The 21,810-nt window shown below is 39.6% G+C and overlaps 1 protein-coding gene and 1 pseudogene across 5 annotated transcripts in view; one reads left to right on the top strand and one right to left on the bottom strand.

Annotated features, from left to right (window-relative positions):
* Window positions 1-21,810, bottom strand: part of RUBCNL (rubicon like autophagy enhancer) — a 73,127-nt gene that overhangs the window by 28,781 nt on the left and 22,536 nt on the right. For 3 of the 5 annotated variants that reach the window (XM_077158259.1, XM_077158261.1, XM_077158257.1), the window contains exon 2: window positions 6,020-6,619. In XM_077158259.1, the coding sequence (XP_077014374.1) occupies window positions 6,020-6,536 (517 nt within the window). In that variant the 5' untranslated portion in view covers window positions 6,537-6,619. Of the gene's footprint in view, window positions 1-6,019; window positions 6,620-9,349; window positions 10,755-12,020; window positions 13,762-21,810 lie in introns of those variants that run through there. The other 2 variants (XM_077158260.1, XM_077158258.1) reach the window with 2 other exon arrangements.
* Window positions 936-2,275, top strand: LOC143679483 (protein TFG pseudogene; annotated as a pseudogene).

Here is a 21,810-nt window from a genome sequence, read left to right as displayed (position 1 = left end):
AATGCCACATGATCTAGCAATCACATTACTAGGTATACATTAGGAGGACCTGAGGGCAAGGACACAAATAGACATTTGCTCACCAATGTTTATAACAGCCTTATTTATAATTGCCAAGAGATGGAAACAGCCCAAATGTCCATCAACAGATGAGTGGCTAAACAAGCTGTGGTATATACATATGATGGAATATTATGCAGCTGAAAGACAGACTAAAGTCATGAAACATGTAGCTTCATGGATGGACCTTGAGGACCTTATGCTGAGTGAAGTTAGCCAGAAACGAAAGGACAAATACTGTATGGTCTCACTATTATGAACTAACAAAATGAGTGAACATGTAAAATTGAAGTTAAGGACACAGATTATTAGGAGGCAGAAATAGGGTAGAAATTGGGCAACTGGAATACAGAAGGTGCAGAAGGAATACAGATTGTGCAACAAGACTGACTACGAAAATTCAGAAATGGAGAGCATGGGTACTACCTGATTGTAGCACAATAATATAAATACTGAATGAAGCTGGATGTGAGTATGATAGAGGGAGAAGGGCTGGGGGCACATATGAAACCAGAAGGAAAGACAGAGGATAAAGACCTCTAGGAATGCCTAGAGTGGATAATTATGGTGATTACATGTCAAATAAAACAACCGTTTTTGCATGAGGGAGAACAGATGAACGTCAATGTTGCAGGGTGGTGAAAATAGATGACATATGGGGAAAAGTACAGTCCATGCAAGCTAGGGTCCATTGTCAGCAGTAACACTGTAATATGTTTCCACTGAATGTAACAAAGGCATTATGCCAAAACTAAATGTCAACAGGTGGGGGCATTGGGAAGGGTATGGATTTTTTGTGGAAGAAAAGGAAATGTCTTCAGATAGATCATGGTGGCTAAGGCACGTCTATACACTTAGGGTGGATTGCATGATGCATGAATGAAACTTTAAAGGTGAACAGAGAGCAGGGCAGCAGGGGCCTCGTACCGGCATGGCCAGTGAAGAACCGCGGGAAGCCGTCTTTATCTAGAGTTGTGTACTTAGAGCATCCTGGAGTTCACCATAAATGGACAGTTGGAGCTAAGTGGAAGCTAATTATCAAAGCGCAACTTAGGGAAGATGTGCAGCGAATCCCCATTCATAATAAAGATATTACTTATGATGAATTAGTGCTAATGATGCAATGAGTTTTCAGAGGAAAACTTCTGAGTACTGATGAAGTTACAATAAAGCATAAAGATGAGGATGGAGATCTTATCACAATTTTTGATTGTTCTGACCTTTCTTTTGCAATTCAGTGTAGTAGGATACTGAAACTGACATTGTTTGTTAATGGCCAGCCAAGGCCCCTTGAATCAGGCCAGGTGAAATATCTCCATGGAACACTGATAGAACTTCGAAATAAAATTAATCGCTTATTGGACAGCTTGGAACCACCTGGAGAACCAGGACCTTGAACCAATATTCCTGCAAATGATACTGTTGATGGTAGGGAAGAAAAGCCTGCTGCTTCTGATTCTTCTGGGAAAAATCTACTCAACTTATGGCTGCAAGTATGTCAGCCTTTGATCCTTTAAAAAAACCAAGACGAAATCAATAAAATTTCATGTCTGCATATGGCTTAACAGATGATCAGGTTTCAGGGCCACCCAGTTCTCCTGCAGAAGACCGTTCAGGAAGACCTGACAGCATTGCTTCCTCTTCCTCAGCAGCTCACCTAGCAGGAGTTCAGCCACAGCTGCCACCATACACAGGAGCTCAGGTACAAGCAGGTCAGACTGAAGGTCAGGTGTACCAATAGTACATCTATGGTACAATAGTACAACACAGGCCGGCAATGGTGCTCAGCACTTCCCCGTCAACCGCCACAACAGGACGGTATTCATTATTCAGTAGGCTGCAGTCAGCAGACTGGACCCCAGCAACCGCAGCAGTTCCAGGGATATGACCAGCAACAAACTTCCCAGGCACCAACTTCTGCCTTTTCTGGTCAGTCTCAGCAACTGCCTGCTCAACCACCACAGCAGGACCAGGCGAGCAATTATCCTCCACCAACTGACATCACCCAAACTTCTCAGCCTACTAATTACACTGTGGTCCCTACTTTACAACCTGGAATGGCTCCAAGCCAACCTGGGGCCTATCAACCAAGACCAGGTTTTACTCCACTTCTTGGAAGTACCATGACCCCTCCTCCAAGTGGGCCTACCCCTTATACAGGTAACCGTCCTCCTTTTGGTCAGGGCTATGCCCAGCCTGACCTGGATATCGATAAGGAGACTCAGCTACACGGATGAATCCAACTGCTAACTATTTGCTCCCCAAGACTCCAATACTACTATTTCATTTTAATTTGTATTGAAGTTCAGAAATTTAAAATGCAGAACATTTTTTATATCAATATCATTGTTTCTGTTAAATGAAAGCATAATTTGCTAGAACATGAAAAAAGACCAAGAAAATTTTTTTTCTCCTCTGCTTTAAATTGTAGCAGCTTCCTTAGTTATTTTATTTTGGGACACTATTCTTAAATGTGTGTAAAGTGATTGACTTTCTAACTTGCCTTATTCAGAGGATATTAAAATGTTAGGTTGAGGTTTAGCCATCTTACTTGGCTTTTTATTATTAACATGATGTCCTAAGGTAGATCCCTTTGAGAAGACAACTAGATAGTGTGTACAAAATGAAATACTGATAGCCTAATAAACATGATTGAACCCCCCCCCAGCCCTCCCCAAAAAAATGAACAGAGAGAAATAAGTGCTAGAGAAAATGTAGAGGAAGAGATGTACCTATTCACTGTCGGGAGGGAAGCTGAGAGGTGCAGACCCTTGGAGGGCAGTGTGGGGGTTCCACAGGAGGCTAGGGGTGGGGCTGCCATATGATCCTGGAACCCCATTACTCAGTATGTACCTGTAGGAACTAAGTGTGGGGACACGAATGGATATTTGCACATTGGTGTTTATGGTGCCAGTGTGTGCAACCCACAATGGATGGAGGTGGCCTAAGGGTACAGCGATTGAGGAATGGAAGGGGGAACTGTGGTGTACATATACAGAGCACCGCTGAGCGGCTGCAAGAAGGAATGAAGTTGTGAAGCATGCAACTAGGTGAATGAACCTTAAGGACAGTATGTGGAATGAACTGTCAGGAACAAAAAGACAAATATTATCATGGCTCACTCATACGGACTAACTATAATATAAAAACTCAGTGAACTGAAGGTGAAAGAATGGGTCATAAGGTTGGGGCCTATTGTAAAGGGTCCTAGATTGTAAGCTCTTACAGCAGTCACATCTATTCACAAGTTGTAAGTGTTACTTCTAAATTGTGAGATACTCAGGTTTTTGTTTATAACCTGGTTGTTCCAGAAACACTGGATATTTATGTGACACCTGTGACTCAGTGTTAGAACTCTGAAGCTACGAAAGTGAGCAGGACTTCATACAGGAACTGTGTAAGAAGTTGAAAAAGAGATTTGACTTCAAGTCGAGATATGAAGGAAGCTGATCTGTTTGGGCTATAGTAAATCAGAATTCAGGGTTAATGATGATATCGTCCATATTTTAAAACTTCAACTTCTGTTTGGGACCAAAGGGAGAGATGTTTATTGCAAATTTTATATTTTGGGTAGCACAGTTCTTAATTTCACTTGTATGGTCAATTTAGTTGAATACCATAAGTACATGAAATCTTGAATAGGGCATAAGATCTTGTTGGTTGGTATAAGCGAGTGTGATGTCCCGATATATGCCAGAGTAATTTCGGCAGTGAATAAAGAAGTATTTGCAAGGTCCCCTTGGGGCACCGGGAAGAAATAGGAAATTTTCAACTTCCCCATTTGGGGAATTTCTTATACTCTCACAAGAAGTAGAGACAACCGAAATCAATAGGCCAAGCCCTCGATCTTGGGGTTTGCCCCCATGAAACTTATTCCTGCAAAGGATAGGCTAAACCTACTTTAAATTGAGCCTAAGTGTCGCCCCCAGAGAACCTCTTTTGTTGCTCAGATGTGGCCTCTCTCACTAAGCTGATGCAGCAAGTGAACTCCCTGCCCTCCCTCCTACGTGGGACATGTCTCCCAGGGGTATAAATCTCCCTGGCAACATGGGACAGAAATCCCAGGATGAGATGGGACCTGGCTTCAAGGTACTGAGAAAACTTTTTTGACCAAAAGGGCAAACAGAGAAATGTGACAAAATAACGTGTCAGTGGCTGAGAGATTTCAGAGTCAAGAGGTTATCCTGGAGGCTATTCTTACATATTATACAGATACCCCTTTTTCATTTATGGTGTATTAAAGTGGCTGGAGGCAAGTACCTGAAACTGTCAAGCAGTGTTCCAATAGCCTTGTTTCTTGAAGATGATTGTATAATGATATAACTTTTACAATGTGACTGTGTGATTGTGAAAACCTTGTATCTGATGCTCCTTTTATCTAGGGTACGAATGGATGAATAAAACATACGGATAAAAAATAAACAAATAATGGGGGGACAAAGGTTAAAATAAATTGGGTAGATGGAAATAGTAGTGGTCAATAAGAGGGAAGGGTAAAGGGTTTTTTTTTTTTCTTTTTCTGGAGTGATACAAATGTTCTAAAAAATTATCATGGTGATGAATATGCAACTATGAGATAATATAGTGAGCCACTGACTGTACACCATGTATGGAAAGTTTGTATGCTAAGAATGCTTATATGTTTATATGCTAAGATTTATCAACAAAAATATCTTTTAGAAGCTAGAAATATATACATAAGAAACAAATGGTGCTGGGAAAACTGGATATATACTTGCAAAAGAATGAAGGTGTATCCCAATCTTATAGCATGTACAAAAATTAACTTTAAATGAAATAAACACCTAAACAAAACAGCAGAAGCCAAAAAACTCTTAGAAGAAAACAATCTTATAGCATGTACAAAAATTAACTTTAAATGAAATAAACACCTAAACATAACAGCAGAAGCCAAAAAACTCTTAGAAGAAAACAAAGGGGTTGAAAACCTCCATAACTTAGTAATTTCTTAGATATGACATCAAAAGCACGAGCAATGGAAGAAAAAATAGAACAAATGAACTTCATCAAAGAACACCATTAAAAAAGTGAAAAGACAGCCTCCAGAATAGGAGAAAATAACTGCTGCCCTGATAAGAGAGCCAAATTTGAACAAAACGACAGGTTCTGGTTGCAGGTCTTTTATTTTTTTCCCTGATATAGTGACTTGTAAATTTAGTGGTTTCTGAGTTAGCGATTACTTGGACTGTCTCACAGTGAAGGGTTCTAATAGAAAGGTAAATGAATAAAGTGTAAATACATGATAATGAATATTTAAAAATAAAGGATGCCACAAATGAGAACAGAGCTGACTGACTAACTCCTGAGTGGCACTTCATTCACATGGATTATCTCCTCTAAGGAATTTGAGGATTTTAGAAACATGTGCATGGCTTCATAGCAATGGTAATTTGCAGGGATCCCTTACATTAATGAAAAATGGTTTGTATACTCTTTAGGGGAATTGTGGTCATTGTTTTGGTTCTTACGAGTTCCAGTCATTCCATACAGATAAATATAACAGATGAGACAAGTTCATCAACAGTAAAAGTATGAGACAGCTCCCCTATAAATGACTGTCTGCAAACACCTCCCATCACCCTGAACTGAGACTACTTCTGGTGCTCTCTCTTGCAGACAATTCAATAAATTGTAAATTCCCTGAAAGCAGACACCAGCTCAGAGATGACACACAGCATCGAAGATCAAATCTCTCTATTGAGCTAAAAAGATGACAATCCCCACAGGCTAAGGAGAGACGAAAATCTTGGTTTCACCTCTGACCAACCCAGGTGGCTGGTCCAAGTTGGTGGTACAGAAGCTAATGCGCGGGCTTCCAGTCAAGGCAAAACCCAGGGACTGTTTTATTTTCTCACGGAAGACAGTAAGGCAGGCTTGAGATCAAGGCAAAGCAAGCACGTGCACGGACTTGATGAGGGAAGTCGCCGACTAAACTTACCTTTATTGGTGGACACTGGCGGGTGGGTAGGCTTGAAGAAAGCACTGTCAACCTCAGGACACGGGGAGGTGGCCCAAATCTTTGAGCTCTTCACCAGAGGAGAGCTTCGGGGAAGCGCCGCCCAGTCTTCTGTGGAAGCCAAAGAGAAGTCTTGACCCTTTCTATGGGAGCCACAGGCAGAGGAAGTGCTCACAGAGTCCGGGGTATCCTCCAAAAATGGTGCCTCCATCAGGGAGTTTCTGAGGGGTGTCCGGGAAGGACCCACAGAAGAGGCGATGCCGTCGGGGAACTGGCTCCCAAGGGTGCCTGCTGTTGGCCCCTCGGTTGGCAAGCTCTGCAGCTGGAGCTGCACACACGGGGCGTTAATCCAGGCAGCCCTGTGACTTGTGAACCGGATGCCTGATTGGCAAGGAGCACGGTCAGTGTCTGGGAGGCTGTGCAAACCATTCAGATCTCCAGAGTTATCGCTGACCTCTTCCACAGGAGAGTCCTGCTGGCCTGTAGATTGCGACCCCATCTTTCCAGGCTCAGGGCTGGTGTGAACCTGATCAAAACCAATCCCAGGAGCTTTCGGCTGTCCTACTTGGAGGTCAGGAAAGCCTATGTGCAATGAGCAAAAGTCATCTGATCAATTAGGGTTCAATTCTATTTTGAATTCCAAATTAAATTTGACCTTCATACAACACAGTACTAGTCAAAAAAAAAGGCCATAAAGCTAGCAGCAAACATAAAGCGGCTCGACACTGGGATAGGAAAGGTATTTCATGCCACAAAGGATAGGCCTGATAAATCACATAGAAATGCAAAGCATTCCTGCATCAAAAATTATGCCAGTACATTTAAATGTCAAATCCCAAATAGGAATGCCATCCGGGAGTTAAAGATACACTTTCATACTAGTGCTTGATAAGAGGGAGGGGTAAGGGGTATGGTATGTATGAGTTTCTGTCTTTTTTATTTCTTTTTCTGGAGTGATGCTAATGTTTAAAAAAATGATCATAATGATGAATACACAACTATGTGATGATATTGTGAGCCACTGACTGTATACCATGTATGAAATGTTGATATGTTAAGAATGTCTGTATGCTTGTATGTTAAGTTTTATCAATAAAATTTTTTTTTAAAAGATACACTTTCACATATATATATTTTAAATTTTTGTTTAATTTCTGATTGTGTTTCATCAAAGCAGGCAAGGGACAGATAACACAGAAAGTGATGACCAAATGCGCTGAAAATTTTGCTTTGTTTCAAAAACAATAGCTTAGAATATTTAAAAGAACACACTATGAATCTAGAAACCATCTTTGAAATGGCCGACTCAGTTTTCAGCTTTAAATCCATGAGGTGATACACCAGTAAAAAAGCACTCTTGTAAAGAGAATTACAGTGCAGGCCATGGTGGCTCAGCAGGTAAGAGTGCTTGCCTGTCACACCCGAGGACCCGGGTTCGATTCCCGGTGCCTGCCCATGTAAAAAAAAAAAAAAGAGAGAATTACAGATTGTTCTACCACATTGTCAAGCTAAAATCCATCTCCAACAGCAAAAGCAAGTCTAGCAAGAGACAGGAGTAGACTGTGTAGGCAAGTTTAGCCTGAACCACAGCGGTTTACACACATGCCAGCATTGAGCACCATGGAATCAGTTCCATTGCTCTATATGTAGGTGACTCCCTATTCCTGACCGTTCCACCTAACTTTCCACCTTACTGCCTGTTAGGGATGGAATTACTTTCCCCCAAAAGCTACATTAAGGTCTTACTCCCCAAGACCTCAGAAAACAAGCTTATTTGAAAGGATGGTGGTTACAGACAGCATTGGTTGAGTTAAAATGGAGTAGGACAGGCCCTTAATCTAATGTGAATGGTGTCTTTGTAAGAAGAGGAAATCTGGACACAAAGGGAGGCGGAGGAAACACCACGGATGGCCAGAACACCATCACTAGATGCCAGGAGAAGGGCATGGAGCAGAATCTTCCCTATAGATTTCGGAGGAAGCATGGCCCTGCTAACATCTTGATTTTGGACTTCCTGCCTCCTGAACGGTGAGACAATAGATTTCTGTTCTTTTAAGCCATGCAGTTTGATACTTGTTACAGCAGCCCTGGGAAACCGAGACACTGCTTATTTGATATTTGTCTATCGGCATGGCAAACCTGAAGTGTCCCAATAGATGCCAACTTGCCCCCATCCCTGTTTTCCTGACTCAGGAAACACACCCCCTTGTTTCTCAAGCCAAACACCTGGGAGTCATCTCCAATCGGATCTTTCCCGAACTCTCTGCCTTCGATCCATCAGCGAGTTTATGTTTAGGCTACAGCACTTGTCTAAGTTTCTCTTCTCCATCTGAACTTCCTGCCATAGCCTCCCCATGGCTCTCCCTGCTTCTGCACTTTCCTAATTGTAATCAAGAGGTATCAAGGGGGAAAGTCTTTTAAAAACCTAAATCAGATCATATCTTTCCCTTAATTAAAAACCTCCAATGGCTTCCCATCATACCTAGAATAAAATCCAAAATCCTTACCTTGTCCTTAAGATCTGACATGACCCTGCCCCAGCAGAACTCTCTCACTCATCTTCCTTCAACTTTCAAAAGCCCTAACCACACAGCACCTCTTGAACCCTATAAGGTTTTCCTTACCATAGGAGCACTCTTCTAACTCCTTTTGCCTGCACTGTTCTTCCCCCAAATTAGCACACAACTAGCTCCTTCCTGACATGCCTTAGTTTATGAATTACTTCCTCAATGAAACATTTCCTAGTTCCTCAGGGACTCCCTATCACATCACCCTGTTTAACTTTCATCATAGCAGTTATTACTTCCTGACATTTTTTTGTAGCTCTTTATTGTCAGTTTTCCCCCATTACAAGTTCCATGAGAACAGGAGCCTTAACTGTTTTCTTGTAGGTTACCCTCCCCCATACCTAGAACAGTGTTGCATATGGCAGCTCAATGAATGTTGAATGAATGAATGAGTGTACAAGGCAGAAATATAAAGTCAAGAGCCAGAGTAGAGGCTTCTCTGACAGATACAACTGTTATATTACTGGAGCAGAATTATTGTTACATGAGCAGAAGTGAATCCGTGTTTCCTAAAGAAATGAATTTTTTTTCTCACCCAGTGTTTACAGTGATGAGATATGAAGACCAAAAGAAGGTTCTTATGTTCTAGTTTGCAAGCTGCTGGAATGTGATATACCAGAAACAGAACAGTTTTTAAAAGGGGGAATTTATTTAGTTACAAGTTTACAGTTGCAAGGCCATGAAAATGTCCAAACTAAGGGAAGCCTATAAAAATGTCCAAACTAAGGCATCCAAGAGAAGATACCTTAGCTCAAGAAGGTCAGTGAAGTTCAGGGTATTTCTCTCAGCTGGAAAGGCACATGGCGATGTCTGCTAGCTTTCTCCCCATGCTTCTTCAGTGGCTTCCCCAGGAGTGTTTTCTTTATCCATCTCCAAAGGCCTCTGGCTGTGTGGGCTGTGTTGGTTCTGAAGCTTTTTCAAAATGGTTCCCTCTTAAAGGGCTCCAGCAAGCAACTGCATCTTGATGGGTGGTGACACATCTCCATGGAAACCATCTAATCAAAAGTTATCAGCCACAATTGGGTGGGTCACATCTCTATAGAAACAATAAAAGAGCCCCACCCAGCAATACTGAATGAGGATTAAAGAATGTGGCTTTCCTGGAGTACACAACAGATTCAAACTGGCACAGCGCATATGAAAATAGTACTAAAAATTCTTGGATTTTCTTGATTTGGAGACCCTCTATTCTAGATCATGATTTCTGGGGTGATGCTTTCCTCTAAAATGTTGGTTTTTGCCACTAAACAGTGAGAAAATTATTTTAAAACAATAATATAACTATTACACAATGAATTAAGTAGTGCCATGCAATTTTTACTTGGCTTTCAATGGTAGTTCAGTATTCACTTCAATTTAAATGTAGCTCAAATACAAAAGTTCTAAGAGCAAGATGACATCTGATTATCTGTTGATGTGTTCAAACTATGAAAAGACCACTCCAAGACTCTAGATAAACTTGGTGTTTGTTATTTAACCTCTAGCCACTAAAAAGTTACTAACTAGCGGGTTAGTTTTTGAAATATAAGTTGGAATATGTCTTCCTGGACTACATTCTGCTTTCATCAATCTGGTTTACTCAAATCACTGGATTAACACACAGAAAAAAATTCTAAGCTGCTGGTTTGCCCAAGCCTAAATCCTATATATGCAGACGGACTTGGGAAGGACAGTAGGGTTTTTCTGATGTCTTAAGAAGGAAACAACCCTGAAAAAAACCCTTAAGCTGTTAATTTGGCTTCTCAAAAGTTTGTTTGTACTTTCTATTCTCAAGAAACTCTTTCCAAACTTTTCTCCATGAAGTATAAAAAATAGTTTTTATCCATAAATCTATTATCACCCAATGACTTAAGTAATTCTACTTAATTTCTACTTGACTTTCAGTGCTAGTTCTCAATGTTCACTTCATCGTGAATCACGTTTAAATATAAAAGTTCTAAAAGTGAAGAAAGGGCAAGGTGAAAAATTCTTATTTTTTTATATACACATACATCCTGAAAACACTACACAAGTCCCAAACCACCATTTGCAAAATATCACAGGGGACAGCTACCTTTGCTAACAGCCAGATCTTGCTACCTCAAAGTGCTTAATCTTCCTTTTGTTGCCTTTAAATCCTACCTTGTGCCCTAATTTCACTGTCACACATCTTTTGCTCTCCAATAATCAGAAAAGGAAAACATGAATATGTTCTTCTTTTTAAAAATATTTTTATTGACAAATATCCATACACGTATTGTCCAATCATATTATACAATAGCGACCCACAATATCATCACACAGTTGTGTATTCTTCACCATGATCATTTTTAGAACACTTACATCGCGCCAGAAAAAGAAATAAAAGAACTCATACATTGGCTGACAGTATTTTACTGACTCTTTCATTGACCCAGTATTTCAATCTACCCAATTTTTACCCTTTCTCTACCCCTATTATTTATTCGTTTTTATCCTTATTTTATTTATTTTTTTTACTCATCTATCCATACCCTGGATGAAAGAAGCATCAGACAGAAGGTTTTCACAATCACATAGTCACACCATAAATGCTATACAGTTACACAGTTGTCTTCAAGAATCAAGGCTACTGGACACGGTTCAACAGTTTCAGATACTTCCCTGTAATAACTCCAATACACCATAAACTAGAAAGGGATATCTATATAATGTGTAAGAATAACCTCCAGGATAACCTCCCGACTTTGATTGAAATCTCTCAACCACAGAGACTTTATTTTAAAAGGGGGACAGTCTTCCCCCTTTTAGTTAAGGAGGCTTCCTCATTCCCATGATGCCAGGTCTTGGCTCATCTCCAGTAATCAGATTCCACATTGCCAGGGAGATTTACACTCCTGGGGTCATGTCCCATACAGTGGGGAGAGCAGTGACCTCACCTGCCAAGTTGGCTTAGAGAGAGAGGCCACATGCGAGCAACTAAAGAGGCTCTCCAGGGGTGACTCTTAGGCATAATTATCCCTAGGCTTAATTTCTCTTTGCAGGAATAAGTTTCATAGAGATGAGCCCAAGATCAAGTGCTCAGCTTTTTGAATTGGTTGTCCCCACTGCTTGTGAGAATATCAGGAATTCCCCAGATGCGGAAGTTGAATATTCCTCCTTTCTCCTCAGTCCCAGAAGGAGACTTTGCAATACTTTCTTTTATTCTCTGCCCAAATTACTCTGGGATATATCAGGGCATCACACTAACCTGCACAAACCAACAAGATCTCACACCCTATTCAAGATTCCAGGTAATTATGGTGTTCAAGTAAACCAACTATACAAGTTAAATTAGAAAGTGTGCTACCCAAAATAAAAATTTTACATCAGATAAACACCTCTCCCTTTGATCTCGCACAGAGGTTGTAGTTTGAAAATATGAGCCATGTCATCCTTTACCTTGTATTCTGATTTACCTTAGTTCTATCCAGATCAGTTTCATTCCCATCTCTAGATGAAGTCTGATCACTTTTTCAGCTTTTTAAACAGTTGCTGAATGGGGCAGTGCTGACTTCCATAGCTTCAGAGCTCTAACTCTGAGTCTCAGTTGTCACATAAATACCTGCAGTTTCAAGGAATGACCAGGTTATATACAAATAGCTCAGTATCTCAGAATTAGGGAATATCAGTTACACTTCTGGAATAGATGTGACTTCTCCAAGAGCTTACAATATAGGACCCTTTACAATAGGCCCCAACATGATAACTCATGCTCTTGACTTCCATTCTCTGCACTTATGTATTTTATCTAATCCATATGAGTGAGGCATGATACTTCTTTTTTGTTTCTGACATTTTATTCATATACTGCCCTTAAGGTTCATTCATCTAGTTGCATGCCTCACAGAATATGTTCTTTTCAAATGGCCAAAACACAAAAGTCTGGAATAAAAAAAGAAAAGTTCTTATTATGCTAAGCCTCACCAATCCTACTTCATTCCCAGAAATACCCCTCCTAACCATTTTATTTCTTCAGACTTTTTATATGAATTAATATTCATATTTCAGATCAAAATATATTTTTGGTTTTCTTTTCTTAAACTAATACATGGGCTCACCCCGGATGTATCCTATAACTTACCTTCTTTTTCTCTCAAAAAGTATGTCTGAAGCATGTTATCTCTTCATCTTAACTGCTATAAAAATTATACCATAATTCTATAGTATAAATATAGTATAAATTATACTGTAATTCTATAGTATTAATTATCCCATAATCTATTTAGCCAGATCCCAAAGTGATGGATATTTATTTTTGTTATTTTATTTTAAAAAAAAATACATCTTTGCTCATGTTGTTTTATGTTGACTTTTCTCTAGCTAGTTCTGAGGCCATAGCTCATGATAACCTCATTATTTCCAAGAGAATAAAGCTACATAAGCCATGTTTTTCTCTCAATTCTCTACATGTCAGATTATCTCTTTTGTGTGTAGAAGATGATCAAATATGTGAAACAATATGAATAATATATGACTTCAGACAAATACTTACTAGTGATCCCTGTGTTTTTAATAAAGATTAAAGTCAGTATCTCAAAGAGAATAGTGTGATTTATGAGCCTCCCATATACAGAATTAACCCAAGTGCATTGAGCAAAAAAGAGATTTCCTCATAAGAAGCTATTTTCAGAAGCAAGTGCTTGCTCCACTTCCTTCTAGAAAGGTATTGTTGATTCACACAAATAATTAGGAGGTGCTGGCTTTGCCAGATTATAGACTTAGAACATTTGAGAGCTGGAAAAGGCCCACAGAGATTCAAAGTCACGCCTAAGGTCACAGCTGAGTAGTGGCAGAGAGAGGATAAAAACCAAGGCCTGACTCTAATCAGGGAACATGAGTTTCTGTGAGAGGCAGCTTGGCACAGGGAGAGAACAAAGACCTGAAACAAAGACCAGACTCCCTGACAGGAGCTCAACCTCTTAATTTCTCTATCTTTAGGGCAATACATAATTCACAAGATACAATAAGAGTTCCTGGGACTGTTGCTTGTGGCTACATTGTTTATGGTTTATTCATTATTCAAGTTAAAAATTATTTATTGGCCTAAGTATGAGAGCTAAAACTCAGAAGGAAACAGTGAAATATCTCCAGGACATACTATCAGATAATGGATTCTTAGACTTTACACTAAAAGCATGAGCAACAAAATAAAAATTAAATGGGACTTCATCAAAATGACAAACTTTTCAGCATCAGAGGACATTATCAAGATAATGATAATGATCTGAAATATGATCATTAATCCATATGAAAATTATCAAGACATTATCACATAGTGAAAAGACAATCTGCAGAATGGAAGAAAATATCTAGAAACCATAATTTTGATAAGGGTTTAAGATCCTTAATATATAAAGAACTCCTAAAACTCAACAACAAAAAGACAAACAACCCAATAAAGGAATGGGGCAAAAGATTTGAATAGATCTTTCTCCCCAAAAATATAAAAATGGTCAATAAGCACATGAAAGATCACAGTATCATCTGCACTGGGGAAATGCAAATCAAAAGCCACAATGATTTGCCACCCTGCACCCACCAGAAAGGCTATTTTAAGAAAATGGAAAATAACAAGTGCTGGTGAGGCTGTAGAGAAATACAAGCCCTAATACGTTGTTGGTGGGGACGTAAAATGGTGCAGCAGTTGTGTAAGACTGTTTGGAGGTTAAACATAGAATTACCATATGATCCAGCAATTCCCACTTCTACGTATATACACAAAAGAATCAAGCAAGGACTGAAATATATATTTATGTGCCAATGTTCAGAACAGCATTATTCAATACAGCCAAAAGGTGACAGCAACCCGAGTGTCCATCAACAGGTGAATGCGTAAACAAAATATGGCATATACATATGATGGAATATTATTCAGCTGTAAGGAGGAATGAAGTTCTGATACATGTGACAACCTGGGCAAACCTTGAAGACATTATGTTAAGTGACATAAGCCAACACCAAAGGAAACATATTGTATGATTCCATCTTTATGAAATAACTAGGATATGCATTTTCACAGAAATAGAAAAGTATAGCACAAGTTACCAGGGGTGGGGGGGGCAGGAAAATAGGGAGTTAGCACATAATCAATCCCTGAAGCATTTCTGTTTGGAGTGATGGAAAAGTTTGGGGTAATGGATAGTGGTGAGAGAACTGCAACACTGTGGATGTTAAAGGGACAATGACAGTTAAAAACAATACCTAATTCTGGACTGGATCAAATAACGGAGGAGCAAATGCCCCGAAGGACATTATTGGAACAAACGAAGAAACTGGAATATAGACTAAGCTTCACATTGGTTTCAAACTTCTTAAATTTGATAACTATATTTAAAGTGATTATGTAAGTGAATATCCTTGTTCATAAGAAATATACATGAAAGTAGTAAGTGTTCAGGGGGATGGTGTAAGCAACTACTCTCAAATGTTTAGAAAGACACAAAGAATGACACAACAAATGTGGCAAAATGTTCAAAGTTGGTAAATCTGGGCACGTGGGTAAAGAGTTCTCTCTTGGCTGCATTATTTTTGCAACTGTTCTGTAAATTTGAAGTTATTTCAAAATAAGTGAAAATATAAACAAATCTATCTACATATATATATATACATACATCTAGATATACATCTATGTATATCTACATACATATACATATATATATATATGTTCTAGTTTACTAGCTGCCAGAATGCAACACACCAGAGATGGATTGGCTTTCAAAAAAAGGGATTTATTTAGCTGTTGTATAGTTCTTCAGAGGAAAAGGCAGCTAACTTTCAACTGAGGTTCTTTCTTACATGGGAAGGCACAGGGCAATCTCTACTGGCCTTCTCTCCATGCCTCTGGGTTCCAACAACTTTCCCTGGGGTGATTTCTTTCTGTATCTCCAAGGGCTGAGCTGCAAGTGCTGAGATGAGGTATGCTGAGCCGCTTAGGCTATAGGCTATGCTACACTGAGTCTCTCATTTAAGCACCAGGCAATTAAATCAAACATCATTCATTACAGCAAGCACACCTTCTAGCCGATCGCAGTTGCAGTCAATAACAGATGAGGTTCACATACCATTGGCTCATGTCTGCACCAATACAACTAAGCACCTTCAACTAGCTAAGTTGACAACTGAATCTAACTACCACTACACACACACACACACACACACACACACACACACACACATATATATATATTTTTTTTTTCATGGGCAGGCACCAGGAATCGAACCTGGGTCTCTGGTACGGCAGGCAAGAAGTCTGCCTGCTGAGCCCCCATCTATTACTATCTATTACTTACCAAGTATTGTTTTTATTTTGGTACACAACTGGGGTAGCACTGGGGTAACAGTGATGGCTAAAATCAGTTTCCTGCTTCAGTGGCTTACATTCTGGTGGAGGGAAGACAGTGAATAAACAATTACATTCACACATTTCAGGTACCGAGAGGCAGAGGATAATATGGGTAAAACATTTTTTGGCATCTTCTCAAAATACTCCCCACCATTGCAAGTGGGGTTCTTGGATTCACAGACTCTTGGGTACAAAGATGAAATGCATTTAAAAAAAAAAAATTTAAGGCAGAGAAACCAAGTTCCAAAGCTTACCATAATTCTTACTGAGATTTCCCTATGGCCTCAAAGGGTACACACAGGTCAGATGATTAGTTCACATCTACACAACAGCAGTGGCCCAACCAGAGGAGATGCTGATGTCTGGCCAAGTCATTCTGGTCAAAGGGCAGGGTCAAAGGGCACACTGAGAATGACGTGATCTGCATCAGCAGGGCCACAGTGGGGTCATGGCACAGACAAACCTCTGCAAAGAGGCAGATGCCCAAGTGGGACCATCATGACTTCTATGGTGACCTCACAGACCTTAGGTCAAAGTGCCTTAGGGCACTTTGATAGTGAATGAACAGTGCACTGTGCTAACAGTCTTAAAGTTATTTCATGAGCTGACAGTAAAATAAGATTTTCCTGCCCCAGCACTGGCTCCTCACTATGTAGCTGGGGGATGTCTGACTTAAGACCGATCATAAATGCTACCTTCTCAGGGAGGCCTTCACAGATGTTGGAGATGGATCCTATCCACGAAACACATGTCCAGGTCTTAACTCACACCCCTGTGGGGTGACCCACTGGTAAATAGGACCACTATAAGATGTTATTATTAGTGAAGATATGGCCAAATAAATGAGGGCGGGTCATAATCCACATGACGGGAGGTCTTCTAAAGAGGAAATTCAGATGCAGAAGTCAGAAGTAGAAGACGGAAAGGGCAGGAGAGGTAAAAGGTAGAGGTGGGGGAGAGAGAGAAAGGGGAGAGGAAGAGAAAAAGAGGTCACAGATAGATGTCATCCTTAAGAAGAAGATGGCAACACAAAATGTCAGTCAACCACTTCCTTGGAATAAAGACTGCTAGAGAACAGAAGTCACAAACAATAAGAGTGAAGATGAAGAGGGAAAATCATTTCCATCAAATTTATAGGCTATTACTAAGCATGTCCAATAATAAGCAAGTGAACAGAAAATGAATTATATCTTTAACCATGGCACTGCTAACACAATTTCCAAGGTCATTTTACCAGCTCTCTCTCAATCTACTTCCCTTTATGCTTTGATTTAAAGCAAAGATTCACATCCCCATGGATATCAACAGACTCTAAGATTATCACCTATCAGACAACAACTGATGACCGACAATGTGACACCCCAGTTTCCCCATCGGTGGCCAGGAATCAACATAAGTCACACTGTTCTTAGGTCACACCTTCACCATAGCCCATGCTAAAACACTATGTCCCAAGAGTAGAAGTGTCAGGAAGGAAACCTGCCCTATTGCAATAATGACGGGGTGGCCTCACATGGACTCCTCTCCCACAAATTTAGCTTTTGGCAATGACACTTAATTTTGAAAGTTTGCTGTCAGAAGAACAGAGGGAGGGCAGACAGTAATTAAGAGAAACAAGTGTGGACACTAGATGTTTCACCGAAAAACCTGGGGGAGTTGTCCGAGACCCACATACAACTAACCTCCCACAGTCACTGCATATGTCATCCTTACCACTCTCATTCTATATAATGATAATCACAGTATTTCAAGTGTTACTATGCTAGTTTGACTTGTAGACTGTTAAGGGACTTGCCCAAAGTTTCACCATTAGTAATTAGCAGAACTAGGACAAAACAAAAGTCTGACACCTGATCAGCAGCTTTTTCCACTCTTCACATGTTCCACATGGGTTGAAATTAGGAGGAAATTTTCCATTTCACTAGTAAAGTAATTTTTTAAAATTTCCCTCACGTTTGTCACAAAATATAGAATTAAGAAACACATAGCCATATTTGCTCCTGTGTCTCTGGAACAGCTGTCCCTATGATCACTCCTTCCTATCTGTAAAAATAAATCTTTGCACAAACATCTCCAATATATGAATACTTATTTATAAACCATGTGCATGTACAGCTATTCTAATTCATTCTATAATCATAAAACCTATATAAAATAGCTTTTTTTTTCTTGCTTCCCAACAAATTATCTTGTATGCCAAGGATATACATTCTCCACTTTGGAGACAACTGGAAGAAAAATGAACTACTTAAAATCTTACATATACAAAGAAAGCTAAGCAAATTATGCCTGAATATAATTAGATAACTAAGAATTAGAAAAAAATATTAATACAAAAACATAATGCTTGCTCTTTTCCCACATGTTCTAGTCTGCTAGCTGCTAGAATGTGATATAACAGAAATGGAACAGCTTTTTAAAAGAGGAATTTATTGCGTTGCAACTTTACAATTCTAAGGCTGTGGAAATGTCCAAATTAAGGCATTCAGGGAAAGATACCTTGGTTCAAGAAGGCCAACAATGTTCAGGGTTTTTCTCTCAACTGGAAAGGCACATGGCAAACATGGCAGCATCTGTTAGCTTTCTCTGCAGGCTTCTTGTTTCATGAAGCCCATGGGAGCATTTTCCTTCTTCATCTCCAAAGGTCTCTGGCTGCATGGGCTCAGTGGCTCTTTCCCAAAATGTTTTCCTTTTAAAGAGCTCCAGTAAGCAACCACACCTTGAATGGATAGACACATCTCCATGGAACCCATCTAATGAAAAGTTACCACTGGGTGGGTCACGGTGGCTCAGCAGGCAGAATTCTCGCCTGCCATGCCAGAGACCCGGGTTCGATTCCCAGTGCCTGCCCATGCAAAAAAAAAAAAAGTTACCACCCACAATTGGATGGGTCATCTCTTCATGGGTAATCAAAAACCTCCCACACAGCAATAATGAATGAGAATTAAAGGACATGGCTTTTCTGGGGTCCTGAAGAGATTCAAACCAGCACACCAAGTAACGGTACCTGTACTTGAAGGATAGGCAGATTTTCATGTTTAAACAAAATGAATGGGAAGCTACTTTGGAAAACTCTCAAATGGTGAAACAGAGTTATTACATGATCCAGCAATTTCACTCCTAGGTATAAGCTTAGGTATAGGTACTCAGGTAGAAATGAAAGTTTATGCCTACTCAAAAACTTGTACATACGTTCATAACAGCACTACTCATAATTGCGAAAAGGTAGAAAAAAACCAAACATCCATAAAATTGACGAATGGATATTGGAATAATATTTGGCCATAAAAAGAATGAAGTACTGATAGGTGCTACAAAACAGTTAAATCTTAAAAACATTATGCTAAGTTGGAGACACCAGTCACAAAAGACGACATAGTACGATTTCCCTTATATAAAGGTCCAGAATAGGGAAATGTATAGAGACAGAAAGCGGACTAGTAATTGCTTAGGGCTGGGAGGTGGAAGCAGTATGGGTAAATAGGGATGTGATAACTAAACAGTACAGGGTTTCTTTTTGAGGCACCTGGAAATGTTCTCATATTGATAGTGATGTCTGCCTATAACTGTCAAAACATTAAAAACTATTGAATTGTACACTTTGAATGGGTAAATTGTATGGTGTGTGCATTATGTATCAATAAAGCTGTTTTTAAAAAATGAAATGGGGAGAAGTCTAGGAAGACCAAGGGGAGCAGCTATTTTAAAGGCTTCAGGGATGAAAACAGCACAGGCTATCAAGCAGGCTGCACGGCACCACGGGATCAACAAAGCCATCCTGACCAAAAAGGAGGAAAGAAATGTAACAAATAAGTTATCAGTGGCTAAGAGAGTTCAAATAGAGTTGAGAGGCTACACTGGAGGTTATTCTTATGCAAGCTTCTGTTAGACACTGCTACCTATCATAGCTTGCTAACCCCCAACCAAAACCATTCCTGGCAATCCTAAAGAATACCTAGGGCAGTATATAAGATTCTACAAAGGTTCCATGCACTAGAACCTCTCCAAAACCTACAACCTCCAGATGGGTCCCTGGACCAGGTAAGTCCTGAAATGCAGAGGGGCCAGCCTCTCCAAAACATCAGCTAGTTCCATCCCCTTACCCCATATTATTGACAGTCCCTTCCAACATGAAAAAGTTAGAATGGGCATAGGCCAAATACCCCTAAAGAGTGGGAGAAAGATCAAAGGTGATGGTAGAATTATGCAGAGAAAGCTGGGTTTAACAAATGAGCATGAGTGCTGAATCATTACACTGACACGTCTTTTAGCCTCCAGTACTTTAGGGCAGCTGAAAATAAACTCTTAAAATTGCGGACCTGTAACCCATATCAAACTCAGAAATCTGTTCTACAACTAACGGTTGCAATGTACTTTGAAATTTATTGCTCTTATGTATATATGTTATTTAAAGAGAAGGAGGAGCATAACAGAAAGGATAGGATTCAACAAATTAGTATGACTGCCGAATCATTATATTGATGTTTCTGTGGGTCTTCAGTGTCTTAGAGTAGCTGGAAGAAAAAAACAAATCATGGAACTGTAACCCATATTTAACTTTAAAATCCATTCTATAACTACTTTTAAAATATACTTGGAAATTTATTGCTTTTTTGTATATATGTTATATTTCACAATTTTAAAAAAAAGCTAAAAAAAATCAAGCTGCAAAGTGACTGAAAGTATAGGAGAAAGCAAAAAGGACAAGTAGAGAGTAGATAAAGGGAAACTGAATAAATGTACCAGGGTGGAACTGTCAAAATAGATGTAGAAGAGGAAGAAGAAGAGAAAGTGCCATGACGGAACTGTCTAGAGAAAGAAAAAAAAAAAATCAAGGCTGGTGTTTTAGTTTGCTTGCTGCTGGAATGCAATATACCAGAAACAGAATGTTTTTAAAAAGGGGGATTTAATAAGTTGCTAGTTTACATTCTAAGGCTGAGAATATGTCCCAATTAAAACAAGTCTATAGAAATGTCCAATCTAAGGCATCCAGGGAAAGATGCCTTGGTTCAAGAAGGTAGATGACATTCAGCATTTCTCTCTCAGCTGGAAGGTCACATGACAAACATGGTGGCATCTGCTGGCTTTCTCTCCAAGCCCCTTGTTTCAAAAAGCTCCCCAGGAGGAGTCTTCCTTCTTCATCTTCAAAAGTCGCTGGCTGGTGGTTCTTCAGAGTTCTGAAGCTTTCTCCAAAATACTTCTATAGAATTCCAGTAAACTAAATAAAGACCCACCTGGAATGGATGGAGACAGTCTCCACCTAATCAATTTAGTACCCACACTTGATTGCGTCACATCTCCATGGAGATAATCTGATTAAAGTTTCCAACATACGTTACTGAATAGAAGAAAGGACTGCCTATACAAAATGGGATTAGGATTAAAACATGACTCTTCTAGGGTACATACATCCTTTCAAACAGGCACACCTGGTAAAGACAGAACTAGCCAACGTGATGAGCACTGTGGCTGCCTTGGGGCACCTACTGCCTGACCTTACTGAGAGTTTTGGAGGCATTTGCCCTTAGCCTCAAACCTTTCCCATGTATAGATGGAAACAAAGTCAAAGTTCAAGTGACAAGTCCAAATCTACAGAGCTGGCTAGTAGCAGACAGAGGATTCAAAACAAACTTTGAGCTCCAAAGTATGTGCAACACTGGAGGAGAACACAGGAAATGCGAAATTTTAAAACAGTCAGAATACACTATTGCATTTTAATGAGAAATCTAAGGACACCATAAAAAAATCTCAAACTTTGCACAGAACCAAATTCTAAAGATTTTCTTCAATTTATTTTTACAGCAGGGATGCCTCATCCAAACAGCTTTGAAATCTAATAACACTTTTTAAAACTGCAAAATTTT

Source organism: Tamandua tetradactyla, chromosome 4 (assembly GCF_023851605.1).
Source record: "Tamandua tetradactyla isolate mTamTet1 chromosome 4, mTamTet1.pri, whole genome shotgun sequence".
Taxonomy (NCBI): domain Eukaryota; kingdom Metazoa; phylum Chordata; class Mammalia; order Pilosa; family Myrmecophagidae; genus Tamandua; species Tamandua tetradactyla.
This window is presented reverse-complemented; position numbering and strand designations above follow the sequence as displayed.